Genomic DNA, 17,540 nt, shown 5'->3' on the forward strand with positions numbered 1-17,540 from the left:
GTGGCTGTCTTTATGACTTTTAGCGAGTATAGAAGTGAGTATACACATTTTGTTTTTGCAGGTTACATTATTACACCAGTAGGTGGCGACAAGTAACTGTCTTTATGACTTTTAGCGAGTATAAAAATGAGTATATATATTTTGTTTTTGCAGGTTACATTATTACACCAGTAGGTGGCGACAAGTGACTGTCTTTATGACTTTTACCGAGTATAGAAGTGAGTATACACATTTTGTTTTTGCAGGTTACATTATTACACCAGTAGGTGGCGACAAGTAACTGTCTTTATGACTTTTAGCGAGTATAAAAATGAGTATATATATTTTGTTTTTGCAGGTTACATTATTACACCAGTAGGTGGCGACAAATGACTGTCTTTATGACTTTTAGCGAGTATAAAAGTGAGTATACACATTTTGTTTTTGCAGGTTACATTATTACACCAGTAGGTGGCGACAAGTGACTGTCTTTATGACTTTTAGCGAGTATAAAAGTGAGTATACACATTTTGTTTTTGCAAGTTACATTATTACACCAGTAGGTGGCGACAAGTGACTGTCTTTATGACTTTTAGCGAGTATAAAAGTGAGTATACACATTTTGTTTTTGCAGGTTACATTATTACACCAGTAGGTGGCGACAAGTGACTGTATTTATGACTTTTAACAAGTATAAAAGGGAGTATATATATTTGGTTTTTGCAAGATACATTATTACACCAGTAGGTGGCGACAAGTGACTGTCTTTATGACTTTTAGCGAGCATAAAAGTGAGTATACACATTTTGTTTATGCAAGTTACATTATTACACCAGTAGGTGGCGACAAGTGACTGTATTTATGACTTTTAACAAGTATAAAAGGGAGTATACACATTTTGTTTTTGCAGGTTACATTATTACACCAGTAGGTGGCGACAAGTGACTGTCTTTATGACTTTTAGCGAGTATAAAAGTGAGTATACACATTTTGTTTTTGCAAGTTACATTATTACACCAATAGGTGGCGACAAGTGACTGTATTTATGACTTTTAGTGAGTATGAAAGTGAGTATACACATTTTGTTTATGCAAGTTACATTATTACACCAGTAGGTGGCGACAAGAGACTATCTTTATGACATTTAGCGAGCATAAAAGTGAGTATACACATTTTGTTTTTGCAGGTTACATTATTACACCAGTAGGTGGCGGCAAGTGACTGTCTTTATGACTTTTAGCTAGTATAAAAGTGAGTATATGTATTTTGTTTTTGCAGGTTACATTATAACACCAGTAGGTGGCGACAAGTGACTGTATTTATGACTTTTAACAAGTATAAAAGGGAGTATATATATTTGGTTTTTGCAAGATACATTAATATGACTTTTAGCGAGCATAAAAGTGAGTATACACATTTTGTTTATGCAAGTTACATTATTACACCAGTAGGTGGCGACAAGTGACTGTATTTATGACTTTTAACAAGTATAAAAGGGAGTATATATATTTGGTTTTTGCAAGATACATTAATATGACTTTTAGCGAGTATAAAAGTGAGTATACACATTTTGTTTTTGCAGGTTACATTATTACACCAGTAGGTGGCGACAAGTGACTGTATTTATGACTTTTAACAAGTATAAAAGGGAGTATACACATTTTGTTTTTGCAGGTTACATTATTACACCAGTAGGTGGCGACAAGTGACTGTCTTTATGACTTTTAGCGAGTATAAAAGTGAGTATACACATTTTGTTTTTGCAAGTTACATTATTACACCAATAGGTGGCGACAAGTGACTGTATTTATGACTTTTAGTGAGTATGAAAGTGAGTATACACATTTTGTTTATGCAAGTTACATTATTACACCAGTAGGTGGCGACAAGAGACTATCTTTATGACATTTAGCGAGCATAAAAGTGAGTATACACATTTTGTTTTTGCAGGTTACATTATTACACCAGTAGGTGGCGACAAATGACTGAATTTATGACTTTTAACAAGTATAAAAGGGAGTATATATATTTGTTTTTTGCAGGTTACATTATTATGACTTTTAGCGAGTATAAAAGTGAGTATACACATTTTGTTTATGCAAGTTACATTATTACACCAGTAGGTGGCGGCAAGTGACTGTCTTTATGACTTTTAGCTAGTATAAAAGTGAGTATATGTATTTTGTTTTTGCAAGTTACATTATAACACCAGTAGGTGGCGACAAGTAACTGTCTTTATGACGTTTAGCGAGTTTAAAAGTGAGTATATATATTTTGTTTTTGCAGGCTACATTATTACACCAATAGGTGGTGACAAGTGACTGTCTATGACTTTTATACTCAATAGTCTGTGATTTTGTACCTTGTCTCCTACGGTGGTTCTCAGCTGCTTGTTTGAAGCTTTGACTCTGGCCTGTGCTGGTTTAACTTTGATCATTTTGTGGACAGAATTTGGTTCCTCCTCTTTAAAAAAGTCTGCCAAGAGAGCAAACTAACAGCACAGAAATTAGATACACATCATTATAACAACATTAAACTCAGACTCATTCTTTAAAGATCATAAAGCAAAACATTATGTTAATACCTGACTAGTGCGCATGATGTCGACTAGCTCTTCATAAAGTGTGTCTCTGTTCTTCTCCAAAAAACCTTTACACTGATATTCTACCTAAGGAAAACAGTTTCAGTTCTTTTTGCAACATTTTCACTATATTATTTAAGACAGTATAGAAAAGTAATAGTCTCTCACCTTATCAGCAAAATGCTGGATCATAAAAGAGTCATTAGACATGCGAGGTTTCTCAAATAGTGGGTTTGAACCTAGAAAATTGTACAGCTTTTGCAGCCAGTTTTTATCAGTGCCCTGTGGGAACTGTGGGAAATCATTCAGTTAGTGAACAAATTCAAACAAATTAAAACAAACAAAAATCTGCTTCTCTGGAAATGGATTTTCAAATGGAATTTCATTATGAACTCATACGCATATGACAGTTTGTGTCCTAACCATGTCATTTTAATTCTGTCCTTGATACTGTAAAAAAATAACAGCCAATCAGAACATATCAGATAATTAATATTCAGCTGTGTGTGACTAATGAGAATTCAGTAAGGGCTGAGCTACCCATCACAAATATAAATCGCTGCTTTCTTGTATTGTGCCACAATTTAAGCTGGTTAGGACAGTAATTTTCACATCAGTGTTATTCCTACCAGACACTCCTCATCCAAAAGGTCCAAGATGCCCATCTTAGCCTCGATGAGATCAATAACAGGCTGATTGTCGTAGAAATCGATCAGCGTCCACGGGATGTCCTCTTTCATGTACTCCTCCTGCTCCAGTTTAAACACGTGCTGATGGGATAATGATCAGAGGCATGTTTTTATAAATAGTTCCACTTCAAAACAAATTTATTTCTTGCAAAAGAAAATAAAAAGGGACGCACCAGGTTGAACTGCTGCTGCAGCTTCTCGTTGGCGTAGTTAATGCAGAACTGCTCGAAACTGTTAACTTCAAATGTCTCAAATCTAAAAGAAACCGAAAGACGGATCAACATTAGAAAAATGTATATCTGAATTTAAAATGTAAAATGTATATCATGAATTTAAAGGTGCCCAAGAATTAAAAATTTATCTCAGGCGAATCTCAACATAACACCGACTGTTATGTAACAGTCGGGATCATTAATATGTACACCCCCAATATTTGCATATGCCAGCCCATGTTCAAATCTTGCAGTCTGTATAATGCATAAACACAACTTCATTCTTTATAAATCTCTCCAACAGTGTGTAATGTTAGCTTTAGCCACGCAGCATAGCCTCAAACTCATTCAGAATCAAATGTAATACATCCAAATAAATACTATACTTACATACGATCCGATGTATGCAAGCAGCATGCATGACGAACATCTTGTAAAGATCCATTTTGAGGGTTATATTAGCTGTGTAAACTGTGTTTATGCTGTTCAAGGCAAGCGCGAGCTCTGGGGGAGGGGGGAGCGGGAGATTTAAAGGGGCCGCAACCTATATCGGTGCATAGTTAATGATGCCCCAAAATAGGCAGTTAAAAGAATGAATTAAAAAAAAATCTATGGGGTATTTTAAGCTGAAACTTCACAGACACATTCAGGGGACAGCTTAGACTTATATTACATCTTTTTAAAAAGTTCTAGGGCACCTTTAACATCTTTTTCTTTTCTGACCAATGTCAGAATCTCTCCATATTTCTGGTCCTCTTTTGTAAAATCATAGAAATGTACAGGGCTTGACATGAACTTTTTTGCTCATCAGCCACTCAGGCTAGTGGTTTTCCAAAGATACTAGCTACTCAGTATTTTCATCAATACCATGGGGTATCATATAGATATTTTTTAATATTATCTCATAATTTGGCAGCAGGTATATTAGGCTGCTGTCACTTTAAAACCTGACGCACACTTAACACTTTTGATGCCCAGAAAGCTACTAAAGACATATTTAAAACAGTTCATGTGACTACAGTGGTTCAACCTTAATGTTATGAAGCGACGAGAATATTTTTTTGTGTGCCAAAAAAACAAAATAACGACTTTATTCAACAATATCTAGTGATTGGCAATTTAAAACACTGCTTCATGAAGCTTTATGAATCTTTTGTTTCGAACCAGTGGTTCAGAGTACGTATCAAAATGTCATACTCACGCCCCCCAGTGGTGAACCATTGAAATTTCAAAACACATAACGAAGCCTCGTTTACTGAAATCACGTGACTTTCACACTCCAAACCACTGATTCGAAACAAAAGATTCATAAAGCTTCATGAAGCAGTGTTTTGAAATCGCACATCACTAGATATTGTTGAATAAAGTTGTTATTTTGTTTTTTGGCACACAAAAAGTATTCTCGTCACTTCATAACATTAAGGTTGAACCACTGTAGTCACATGATCTGTTTTAAATATGTATTTAGTAGCTTTCTGGGCATTGAAAGTGTAAATTATCTTTCTGTCAATGGAGGCCTCACTGAGCCATTGGATTTCATCAAAAATATCATAATTTGTGTTCTGAAGATGAGCGAAGGTCTTACAGGTGTGGAACGACATGAAGGTGAATAATTAATTACATTATTTTAATTTTTGGGTGAACTAATGCTTTAATGTCAAGCCCTGAAATTCTATCAAGGATTTTTCTTTTGATATTGGGGCAAACGGGAAATCTAAAATTATATTTGTTTAGTTTCCGTTCACCTATGATGACTTGTGAAAACTGTGGAAATGAGAAAGCGATTCATACACATGCAAATATATATGTAGATGAATTTAGCGTACCCATAAATATCCAACACCCCAATAAATGAATGTTGCTTCCCAGGGACCATTAGTGCCTGGTTGATCTTGTGGATGACCCAGTCGAAAAGATGGGCGTAGATTTGTTTGGCCAGGGCATCACGGGCATTGATGGCACGTTCCTTGGGCTGCGGTTTCACCACCGTCTCCGCTGACAAGACTATTCGTCTGTGACACAGCCAGCGGCACATGTTCTCCATGTTCACGCCCATCAGGTCACAGAATATGGCCAAGTGCGGGTCTCTGGACTGGAGAGAAAGCAGAAATTATTACAAAATGGCAACTCTGTAAAAACCATCAAGATTTTTTTAAAACAGATAAAATGAAAAAAAAAAAAATTCTTACACCGATGGATGATTTCTCAGAGCTGTTCTCCTTGATGACTACGTTTCCTAAATGCAGAATTGCAGCGAGCACCTTAAACACATCAGCCTGAAAACTGTCCTTAAGACCTGAAGAGAAACAAGACAGACGGAGGAAGAGTAGATGAGGTTCACAGATGGACAGACATGATCTTGATTAATCTGCTGAACTGAATCAGTTGTCAGATGTTTTTGAAAACCTCAGTCTGTTACCCAGTAGACTGAAGGTTCTGCGTGTTTCTGCCATGTCAGCGCGGTCGTCCACACCCTCGATCTCCGTCTCTCCACCCAAACGAGTGTAATTAAACTTGTTTGCACCCACTAATCAACAGATGAAAAACAAACTAAATTTCCACTCTACAGTATTAATCTCATTTTGCTTATATGAACTGAAAGCTGTTCTTTATATATTTTTATGAGAAAAATATTCACTTAATGTCACTTTAACCAATCATGATAACTTATTTTGGTATTTTCATATGCATTTTTAAGTATTTTAATTATTAATGCAAAACTGCAAAAATGTATTAATGCAAAAAAAAAAAGCCCAGTATGCAATCAAAAATTATAATGAGCTATTATAATGCATAATTATCTATCTATCTATCTATCTATCTATCTATCTATCTATCTATCTATCTATCTATCTATCTATCTATCTATCTATCTATCTATCTATCTATCTATCTATCTATCTATCGTTCTATCGTTCTATCTATCTATCTATCGTTCTTTCAATCTACCTATCTATCTATCTATCTATCTATCTATCTATCTATCTATCTATCGTTCTATCTATCGTTCTTTCAATCTACCTATCTATCTATCGATCTATCTATCTATCGTTCTATCTATCTATCGTTCTTTCAATCTACCTATCTATCTATTGTTCTATCTATCTATCTATCATTCTTTCTATCTATCTATCTATCTATCTATCTATCTATCTATCGTTCATTCGATCTATCTATCATTCTTTCTATCTATCTATCTATCGATCTATCTATCTATCGTTCATTCGATCTATCTATCATTCTTTCTATCTATCTATCTATCTATCATTCTTTCTATCTATCTATCTATCTATCTATCTATCTATCTATCTATCTATCGTTTCTATCTATCTATCTATCTATCTATCTATCTATCTATCTATCTATCTATCTATCTATCTATCTATCTATCGTTCTATCTATCTATCTATCTATCGTTCTTTCAATCTATCTATCTATCTATCGTTCTTTCAATCTATCTATCTATCTATCTATCTATCTATCTATCTATCTATCTATCTATCTATCTATCTATCGTTCTTTGAATCTATGTATCGTTCTGTCTGTCTATCTATCTATCTGTCTATCTATCTATCTATCGTTCAATCTATCTATCTATCGTTCTATCTATCTATCTATCTATCTATCTATCTATCTATCTATCGTTCTTTCTATCTATCTATCTATCTATCTATCTATCTATCTATCTATCTATCGTTCAATCTATCTATCTATCTATCTATCGTTCAATCTATCTATCTATCTATCTATCTATCTATCTATCTATCTATCTATCTATCTATCTATCTATCTATCTATCTATCTATCTATCTATCGTTTCTATCTATCTATCTATCTATCGTTCTTTCAATCTATCTATCTATCTATCTATCTATCGTTCTTTGAATCTATGTATCGTTCTGTCTGTCTATCTATCTATCTGTCTATCTATCTATCTATCTATCGTTCTATCTATCTATCTATCTATCGTTCTTTCAATCTATCTATCTATCTATCTATCGTTCTTTCAATCTATCTATCTATCGTTCTATCTATCTATCTATCTATCTATATATCTATCTATCTATCTATCTATCGTTCTTTCAATCTATCTATCTATCTATCGTTCTTTCAATCTATCTATCTATCTATCTATCTATCTATCTATCTATCTATCTATCTATCTATCGTTCAATCTATCTATCTATCTATCTATCTATCTATCTATCTATCTATCTATCTATCTATCTATCTATCTATCTATCTATCTATCTATCTATCTATCTATCTATCTATCTATCTATCTATCTATCTATCTATCTATCGTTCTATCTATCTATCGTTCTTTCAATCTATCTATCTATCTATCTATCTATCTATCTATCTATCTATCTATCTATCTATCTATCTATCGTTCTTTGAATCTATGTATCGTTCTGTCTGTCTATCTATCTATCTGTCTATCTATCTATCTATCTATCGTTCTATCTATCTATCTATCTATCGTTCTTTCAATCTATCTATCTATCTATCTATCGTTCTATCTATCTATCTATCTATCGTTCTTTCAATCTATCTATCTATCTATCTATCTATCTATCTATCTATCTATCTATCTATCTATCTATCGTTCTTTGAATCTATGTATCGTTCAATCTATCTATCTATCTATCTATCGTTCTATCTATCGTTCTTTCAATCTACCTATCTATCTATCGATCTATCTATCTATCGATCTATCTATCGTTCTTTGAATCTATCGTTATTTTGATCTATCTGTCTGTCTATCTATTGTTCTATCTATCACTCTTTCAATCTATGTATCGTTCTGTCTGTCTATCTATCTGTCGTTCTATCTATTTATCTCTCTATCGTTCTTTCGATCTATCTATCGTTCTTTCGATCTATCATTCTTTCTATCTATCATTCTTTCTATCTATCTATCGTTCTATCTATCGTTCTATCTATCGTTCTATCTATCTATCGTTCAATCTATCTATCTATCTATCTATCTATCTATCTATCTATCTATCTATCTATCTATCTATCTATCTATCTATCGTTCTATCTATCTATCTATCTATCGTTCTTTCAATCTATCTATCTATCTATCGTTCTTTCAATCTATCTATCTATCTATCTATCTATCTATCTATCTATCTATCTATCTATCGTTCTTTGAATCTATGTATCGTTCTGTCTGTCTATCTATCTATCTGTCTATCTATCTATCTATCGTTCTATCTATCTATCTATCTATCTATCTATCTATCTATCTATCTATCTATCTATCTATCTATCGTTCTTTCAATCTATCTATCTATCTATCTATCTATCTATCTATCTATCTATCGTTCAATCTATCTATCTATCTATCTATCGTTCAATCTATCTATCTATCTATCTATCTATCTATCTATCTATCTATCTATCTATCTATCTATCTATCTATCTATCTATCTATCTATCTATCTATCGTTCTATCTATCTATCTATCTATCGTTCTTTCAATCTATCTATCTATCTATCTATCTATCGTTCTTTGAATCTATGTATCGTTCTGTCTGTCTATCTATCTATCTGTCTATCTATCTATCTATCTATCGTTCTATCTATCTATCTATCTATCGTTCTTTCAATCTATCTATCTATCTATCTATCGTTCTTTCAATCTATCTATCTATCTATCTATCTATCTATCTATCGTTCTATCTATCTATCTATCTATCTATCGTTCTTTCAATCTATCTATCTATCTATCGTTCTTTCAATCTATCTATCTATCTATCTATCTATCTATCTATCTATCTATCTATCTATCTATCTATCTATCTATCTATCGTTCTATCTATCTATCGTTCTTTCAATCTATCTATCTATCTATCTATCTATCTATCGTTCTTTGAATCTATCTATCGTTCTGTCTGTCTATCTATCTATCTGTCGTTCTATCGTTCTTTCAATCTATCATTCTGTCTGTCTATCTATCTATCGTTCTACCGTTCTATCTATTTATCTATCTATCGTTCTTTCGATCTATCTATCTATCGATCTATCTATCGTTCTTTGATTCTATCTATCGTTATTTCGATCTATCTGTCCGTCTATCTATCGTTCTGTCTGTCTATCTATCTGTCTATCTATCTGTCGTTCTTTCAATCTATCATTCTGTCTGTCTATCTATCTATCGTTCTACCGTTCTATCTATTTATCTATCTATCGTTCTTTCGATCTATCTATCTATCTATCGTTCAATCTATCTATCTATCGTTCTTTCGATCTATCTATCGTTCTTTCGATGTATCTATCTATCGATCTATCTATCGTTCTTTGATTCTATCTATCGTTATTTCGATCTATCTGTCCGTCTATCTATCGTTCTATCTATCTATCTATCTATCTATCTATCTGTCTATCTATCACTCTTTCAATCTATCTATCGTTCTGTCTGTCTATCTGTCGTTCTATCGTTCTTTCAATCTATCATTCTGTCTGTCTATCTATCTATCTATCGTTCTACCGTTCTATCTATTTATCTATCTATCGTTCTTTCGATCTATCTATCGTTCTTTCGATCTATCTATCGTTCTTTCGATCTATCTATCTATCGTTCTTTCGATCTATCTATCGTTCTTTCGATCTATCTATCGTTCTTTCGATCTATCTATCTATCTATCGTTCTATTTATCTTTCTATCGTTCTTTCAATCTATCGATCTATCGTTCTTTCGATCTATCTATCTATCGTTCTTTCGATCTATCGATCTATCGTTCTTTCGATCTATCTATCTATCTATCGTTCTACCTATCTATCTATCGTTCTATCTATCTATCTATCGTTCTTTGAATCTATCTATCGTTATTTCTATCTATCTATCTATCTATCTATCGTTCTATCTATCTATCTATCTATCTATCTATCTATCTATCTATCTATCATTCTTTCTATCTATCTATCTATCTATCTATCTATCTATCTATCTATCGTTCTATCTATCGTTCTTTCAATCTATCTTTCTATCGATCTATCTATCGTTCTTTCGATCTATCTATCGTTCTTTCGATCTATCATCGTTCTTTCGATCTATCTATCGTTCTTTCGATCTATCATCGTTCTTTCGATCTATCTATCGTTCTTTCGATCTATCTATCGTTCAATCTATCTATCTATCTATCTATCTATCTATCTATCTATCGTTCTTTCAATCTATCTATCTATCTATCTATCGTTCTTTCAATCTATCTATCGCTATTTCAAAAATAATGCAATTACAAGTAGTGCATTTATGATTATAGTCTTTGTTGCTCCCTGGACTCTACACATCTTTTGTAGCGATTCCCATTTCTGTGTTTAGTAATAAAATCATATAACATGTAGAAACACTCACACAGTCTCAAGCCTTTGAACTCCGGCTGATTTGCACAAGCACACATTTGGTAGAAGATGTGATAATTTCTCTCATTTTCTGACTGCAAATGAAACAAATGAGACATTGTGAGTTTTGCACCTAGTTAATCAGTTGACAAAAAGTCAACAAAAAGCTTCTTTCACCTGAAACACAACCCTTGACTTTTCCAGGAGGTACGTCCTCATGTTGGCACCAATGATTTGGTATCTTTTGTCGAAGCTGATCTCAGTGTACTTCCCGAATCGACTGCTGTTGTCATTTCTGGTTGTTTTTGCATTTCCAATGGCCTGCAAACACATCAGATTATTTTTGTATGATGATCCAGTGATCTTATCTTGCTAGTAGAACATGTTGGTTTGGTTAAAAACACACAGTTTTACCTCAGTGATCGGGTTGGATGCCAAAACTTTGTCCTCCACCCGAGTTTTGCTGCCAGATTTACTGACCATAGCGAAGTATCTCATAGCATACCGAGCTGATACGGTCTTTCCAGCTCCAGACTCACCGCTCACAATGATGGACTGGTTCTTGTTATTCCTGCAGTTTGAAGAGAAAACTGTCAATCCAAAACAAGGTCTTCCTGAATCTCCCAGTGTTTAAAGGGATAGTTGGGATAGTCACCTGGCCATTTGTTTGTAGGCCTCTTCAGCCACAGCAAATATATGAGGGTCCAGGTCGCCCATGTTTTGACCAGAATACGCATGGATGACTGCATCTCCATAGATGGGAAGCTGCTTGTATGGATTGACTGCCACCAGGATAATTCCTGAGATGGTAAATATCATGGTGATGTCCTCACATTTTTTAGAAAGGGGTTCACATCATTCTTCAGCCAACCTACCACAATATGTATAGATGATTTTGGACTCGACAAATCGGACTTTGAGGTTGTGTAGCACGGCCGGCTCGTGAAGGTAGCTGAGGGCCGTGAGGTCATTCTCACCCACCAGGATGTCCGGGTTTCGGAGGGGTGGCAACTTCTCACCCCCTTCCAGAGGGTACTGCAACTCCTGCAAGAGAGATTCAGGCGTAGGACATACAGCGTAAGCTTTTTGAAGAATACGAAAGTGCGGTTTTGGCGGAACCAATTGGAAGGTAATCATTTGTTTATATAAAGCATAAAAATTTACATTTTTTTCTGAAAATGACTGATCGTTTCACTAGATGAGACCCTTATTCCTTGTCTGGTATCATTTAAAGCCCTTTGAAGCTGCACTGAAACTGTAATTTTGACCTTCGACCGTTTGGAGGCCATTGAAGTCCACTATAAGGAGAATAATCCTGGAATGTTTTCATCAAAAACTTTCACTTATATTTGACTGAAGAAAGAAGGACATGAACATCTTGGATGACATGGGGGTGAGTAAATTATCAGGAAAATTTTATTTGAAAGTGAACTAATCCTTTCACCCTCTGGGCCTCTTTGGTCAGAACTGACCAAAAATTTTACGTTTTTAATTTTTTTGTTTCATCGGAATGGGATGACATTTGGTGGCTTTTGTCGCATTAGATCTGTGAACACACGAAAAAAATCAAGGACATGATTCGGATATGTTAAAGGCTTTCACTATATTTTAATCTGAAATATTGAATTTATTGAAAAATACAAAAAAATATTAAGTATAAATATTGCATAGTATCATCAAATCCACTCAAAATTCTAAATAATAATCAAAAAATATTATTGAACAAAAATATATTACATTGATTTGACCGCGAAGGTAAAAAAAGGAAGGAGCTCAAAAATCAGTAGGCATATTTGATGCACTTTCAAATAGGTAAAAATGACCAAAAGAAAAAACAGAAAAGAAAAAAAAAAACACTAAAATACCAAGTCAGTGATATTTATGGGGAAAAACAACTTAAACAAAAATACTACAACAAAAGTGGCCAAAAAGTGCAATGAACTTTTCAACTCTTTTTTTTCAAGCTTATTGTAATGGATTGATTGTATGTCTACTTTTTCAATCAACATATTTTAGGTTAATATTAAATCTGAATGTATTTTTAGGTCAGTTAACAGCAACCTTTGCCTTTAAAAAAAAAAAAAAAAATTCCATAGAACTTAAAAACATTTCCTGATAAGAAGGTTATTGAACATTGAAGATGCTGCAAAGAACCAATTATGAAACTTATAGTGCAGCCTATGTATGAAAATGCTAATTTATTAAATTATGAAAATAATTCTCTGAACAGCTGCTCAGTTTTCATATTTAACTCTTTAATACAGTTTTTGTCCTACCGTCCCATCCTCCAGCAGTAGTTCCAGCTCAGTATCTCCAGGCTTGAAATCTGTCAGAATCTCCGCAGATTTCCAAACATGTTCGGCGTCAGGGATCCACACCCTGTTATACTACAACACAAAACTCACATTACATCGCTGCTTTACGAGACTGTGCTTTGGAAGAGATGTTGTGTGTCTTATGATTTTGTGCTTGCACAGCGCCTTCAACAATAACAAAACAACCTAGGGGTAGCATGACCATATGTCACACAACTATAACTAGCTTTTCAAGTTTGACTCAAATTAAGTCTTTGACTAAATCAATATCTTCTCAAATGCATACATGCTAGATTAAAATATCATGTTAATAAACTTGCTAAACACTTCTGAAAAGTGATTTGTTACTCATACCTTTGTATACAACTCCGACAGATCCATGGCAACAGGAGTCGCTTCCGATTTATTTCATAATGAACCACTTTCTCATGATACTCACAAGCTAAAACTAATATTCATACGCATAACTTTGAGTCATGACACCTGCTAAAAGTCTGGAAATGACGGTGGGAACTTCCTCGCTCACCTGCGACCGCCGGCGAAACTACAAGTCCTACTATAGTGAAGGATTGTGCTGCTTAATATTCATGAGATTCACGCACCAGTTATGAATATTCATAAACACGTGGTGTCTTCTACAAATTATTATAGTTACTCTCTCTGAACCTTTCAACCTAGTAAAATTTTAAATATTTGTTTGTAAGTTTATAAGTCCATAAATACGTTTGATCGTGTCTTAATTTTCTAAATAAACTCAAAGTGATATGCTACAGCCTGAGGTAATAAGTTCATTGCAGTTTGGATTTGATTACTGATGAAGAAAATAGAGTTAAAACTCGATTAAGTGGAAGTAACATAAATTATTATGACAAGATCGGATGGAAAGAGGAAATATTATAACATACTGATGAAAACACATGGTGATGAAAGGAAGGTTTTTAAACCACGGTCGCAGCCTTAATATAAGTTGTAATAATAATAGATTAAAATAAAAAAAATTAAATTAAAATAAATATATCTAATAAGGTCCACGTGTGACCTACTTAATATTCATGAGATGATCCTTCGCCATAGTGCGGTTCGAGTTTCGCGAACTTTGACTGCTTCCTACCGCTCGCGAGCGAGTCTCGTGACGCTTTGCTTACCGTAGGGGTGTGTTAATTTGAACAAGGATTTGAAACCAAAGGAACAGGATACTGCTCTTACTCATTCAGTCTGTGACTGCACAGGTATGCAGACATATGATCCTCAGATGATCGGACACGAAGACATGTTTTCTCTTGGATTAGAGAAGACAGATTGAAATAGAGAGAGACAAGTTAAATGATCAAAATGATAAGGGTTTAAAAAAACAAAGCAGCCTCCCTGTATCACACATACTGGATACAAATGTTCATTGATTTTTATTATTTTGCATTCTGTGGAATCATAAAGATTCATCTTTTTCTAAATATAATAAATATAATTTAATAACAATTAAAGAGCTTAACTTGATTTGATTTAATCAGATATATTATCAAATCGACATTTTTACTTTAATATTCTTTTTTTTTTTTAAATAAATAAACATATGAGTTTAACAAAACATTTACCAAATGATTCTTCTTTCCCCAAAGCCAAACTGCATTGTTATTGTGAGAAGGACCAGTCTAGACTCCATCCAGCTATTCCATCCAAATCAAATTCACATGGGATCAATACATACTGTGACAATGTATAGAAGGTCTTTGTATAGCAATTAGTTTAGCATGCATTGCAGGTAAAATGCAATGCTGTAAAACATGAAGTGAAACCTGTTGCATTACAGAGTATGTTAGATCATCAAGATCAGAAGTGAGCAAGATCAGGTAATTCCAGTTCGTCCTCTCCGTAGTGCTGGAAAATACTTGTGACAAAAATAAAAAATAATCTGTGGATCTTGGAAATAAAGAAAGCTTGACTAAATCTGTGAAAATAACAATATGCAGTATGCAAATAGTTACCGTGAGATTCAAAACTGTAATTTGTAATCTACATTAAGGCTCAAACTGAATTAACTGTAGAAAATTAAGAAGTATAATGTTTGAGAAAAAAATCAACATCTTTGCCTTTCTATCTAATAAAGGTTTTACTTTATAAACAGATTTAAAGGAATACAACTTTGTGTCATTTGATATCATGTTAAAGTCAAATCACTTCTGTTAAAACACGTTTACTGTTTCTTGCTTTTACTTACCTGCATTTTCACTTCTAGCTTCTGCACTACTGTAACTTCGTGTTATTTTTTTATTATTATTTCTTATGAATGAAATTTGATATTTCTTATATATGTTGTGATTATTTTTTATGATTATTTGAACTCCTTTTCTATGTAAAACACTTGAGTTACCATCATGTATGTGTAATGTAATTTTTTTGGCCAGAACTATATTTTATTACTTATGCAGATCAAATCATTTAGAGGGATAGTTCACCCAAAAATAAAAAATCTGTCATCATTTACTCACTCTCAAGTTGTTTTGGTCCCCATTGACTTTCATTGTATGAATATATATATATATTATGGATGGCAATGGGGACCAGAAACACATTCTTCAAAATATCTTCTTTTTTGTTTAACAAAAAAGCTTATCTTAGATTAAAATGTGATGCACTTGCTAATTTCAAACAATTATACTATGAGTGGCAGAGGTGGGTTGTAACAACTTTGAAAAGTTTTACAACCATCTCCCCTTGCATACAACTAAGAACATTTTCTTTTTTAATAATTTTACAGATTTTTTTTTTTTTAAATAAAGGAACTGATGAGTTAGTGGTGAGGATTATGAGATCTTAGACAATGAAAACTTTTGTGTTTTAGTATGGAGCCAATTTGAAGCTCAAAGCCATAGGAAGTGTGGGTAAACTGTGACCTGACCTGAAACCTGTTTTTGAAGCATATTGCATGGTGTGGCTGCTATTTTTACTTCTTTATTTTTATTTGTATTTTTTGTCTAATTGACCCTTCGCAAAGGCCTGCTCCCCTTAGTTACTGTTGTTTTGTCCGACAAGCCGGCTGTCACGCCACACGCAGTGACAAATACAGAGCAAAGAGGACACTGACAACACGTCGACAGACAAGGTTACTTAGGATATTAAACAAAGTCCCAGCTTTCAAATTGTGTAATTTTTAAAGAAATTCAAACAATAAAACACGTCTTGTGACTCTTTAATGTGTCGTGACAGATCGCTGTACAGCCTCAACTCAAGCAGCCTGAATCGATCATCTCATAGCATCAAATAGGGCTGTCGCGATAACCGCAATTTCGTAATACCGAGCCAACCGCAGAACACTGCAAAAAACCGCAGCAACCGCGATGCATGTTTTCTATTTTTTGAAAGGCTATGTCCTTCTCGTTTTACACTTCATACACGTGTACTAAATATTAAATAAGGTAATAATGATAGCATAATGTGTACCATGGTGATTTGTACAGAGGCTCCGTAGATTTGCACTAAACAAGCCTAAACAGACAGTGAATGTGAGAGAGATCGACTGAGCGCGTGCGATTACCTGCGTCTGTCCTTCAGGCCGAGATATATTCGTGAAAAAAAGTTGTCGTGTCCAAGGATAGCGAAATCTCTGCCTTAGCATCGAAGCATTACTGGTCAGCTGAGCCTTATAAAGTGGCGCTCAACGTTAAAATGATTTCAACAGCTTGTTTCATTTCATCTCTCTTGGAATGAATCTGCGTTTTTGAACGTGCAGTTGAATGAACGGTTTAACACTAGAAGTCCCAGAGATTTGTAACCCTCCTTTAGCCAAGTGGATGCTAACTGGCTAGTCTTTTGGCTATCATTAGCATCAATTCATGTGTAAATATGGTCATTACCTGAGCAATCTGCAGGGGGGTTGGGGGTGTGTGTGTGAATGGTTGCTGGTGGCTTGTTTGTATGTGTGGGGGAGGGAGGGCTGCTAAAAGCAGAGAACTTGGTTGACCATGGGCCGGTTTCAGAAAGGAGGTTAAGTGAAAACTCTGAGTATGTTAACCCTGAAATGAGGGAGTGCAAGTGATGTTTAAAAAGTTAACTCACTCATTCACACTGCAAAAATGCTTTTCATACTAAGTATTTTTTTATCCTATTTCAAGTAAATTAAAAAAAAAAAAATCTTAAATCAAGATGGATTTTCTATATGAGAAAATTATATATGATATTTAGTCTTGTTTCTGGGGGGATCTAAATTAAGTGCATTTTACTTAAGTAAAATGATCAATATCTGCCAGTGTGGTAATAAAAATAATCTTAATGCAAACGGAAAGTGTTGGAGTGTCTACCCAGGTGAAAAAAAAGTGCAGTAAAATACACTTTATTTTAGTACACTTTTACACTTCCATGATGTACAGTGCTCTATTTCCATGCACTTATTTTGTACTTAATATACTAAAAGCTC

The 17,540-nt window shown here is 34.1% G+C and overlaps 1 protein-coding gene across 2 annotated transcripts in view; it reads right to left on the reverse strand.

Annotated features, from left to right (window-relative positions):
- Nucleotides 1–13,641, reverse strand: part of myo5c (myosin VC) — a 31,660-nt gene extending 18,019 nt beyond the window's left edge. For both annotated transcript variants that reach the window (XM_067379165.1, XM_067379164.1), the window contains exons 1-15: nt 13,484–13,641; nt 13,091–13,201; nt 11,690–11,858; nt 11,470–11,614; nt 11,229–11,385; nt 10,992–11,135; nt 10,828–10,909; nt 5,881–5,988; nt 5,651–5,757; nt 5,288–5,553; nt 3,423–3,504; nt 3,190–3,330; nt 2,729–2,851; nt 2,564–2,647; nt 2,342–2,470 (exon numbers count right to left, since the gene is read on the reverse strand). In XM_067379165.1, the coding sequence (XP_067235266.1) occupies nt 2,342–2,470; nt 2,564–2,647; nt 2,729–2,851; nt 3,190–3,330; nt 3,423–3,504; nt 5,288–5,553; nt 5,651–5,757; nt 5,881–5,988; nt 10,828–10,909; nt 10,992–11,135; nt 11,229–11,385; nt 11,470–11,614; nt 11,690–11,858; nt 13,091–13,201; nt 13,484–13,510 (1,875 nt within the window). In that variant the 5' untranslated portion in view covers nt 13,511–13,641. The remainder of the gene's footprint in view (nt 1–2,341; nt 2,471–2,563; nt 2,648–2,728; nt 2,852–3,189; nt 3,331–3,422; nt 3,505–5,287; nt 5,554–5,650; nt 5,758–5,880; nt 5,989–10,827; nt 10,910–10,991; nt 11,136–11,228; nt 11,386–11,469; nt 11,615–11,689; nt 11,859–13,090; nt 13,202–13,483) is intronic.
- Nucleotides 13,642–17,540: the final 3,899 nt, after the last annotated feature.

Source organism: Chanodichthys erythropterus, chromosome 24 (genome assembly GCF_024489055.1).
Source record: "Chanodichthys erythropterus isolate Z2021 chromosome 24, ASM2448905v1, whole genome shotgun sequence".
Classification (NCBI taxonomy): Eukaryota; Metazoa; Chordata; class Actinopteri; order Cypriniformes; family Xenocyprididae; genus Chanodichthys; species Chanodichthys erythropterus.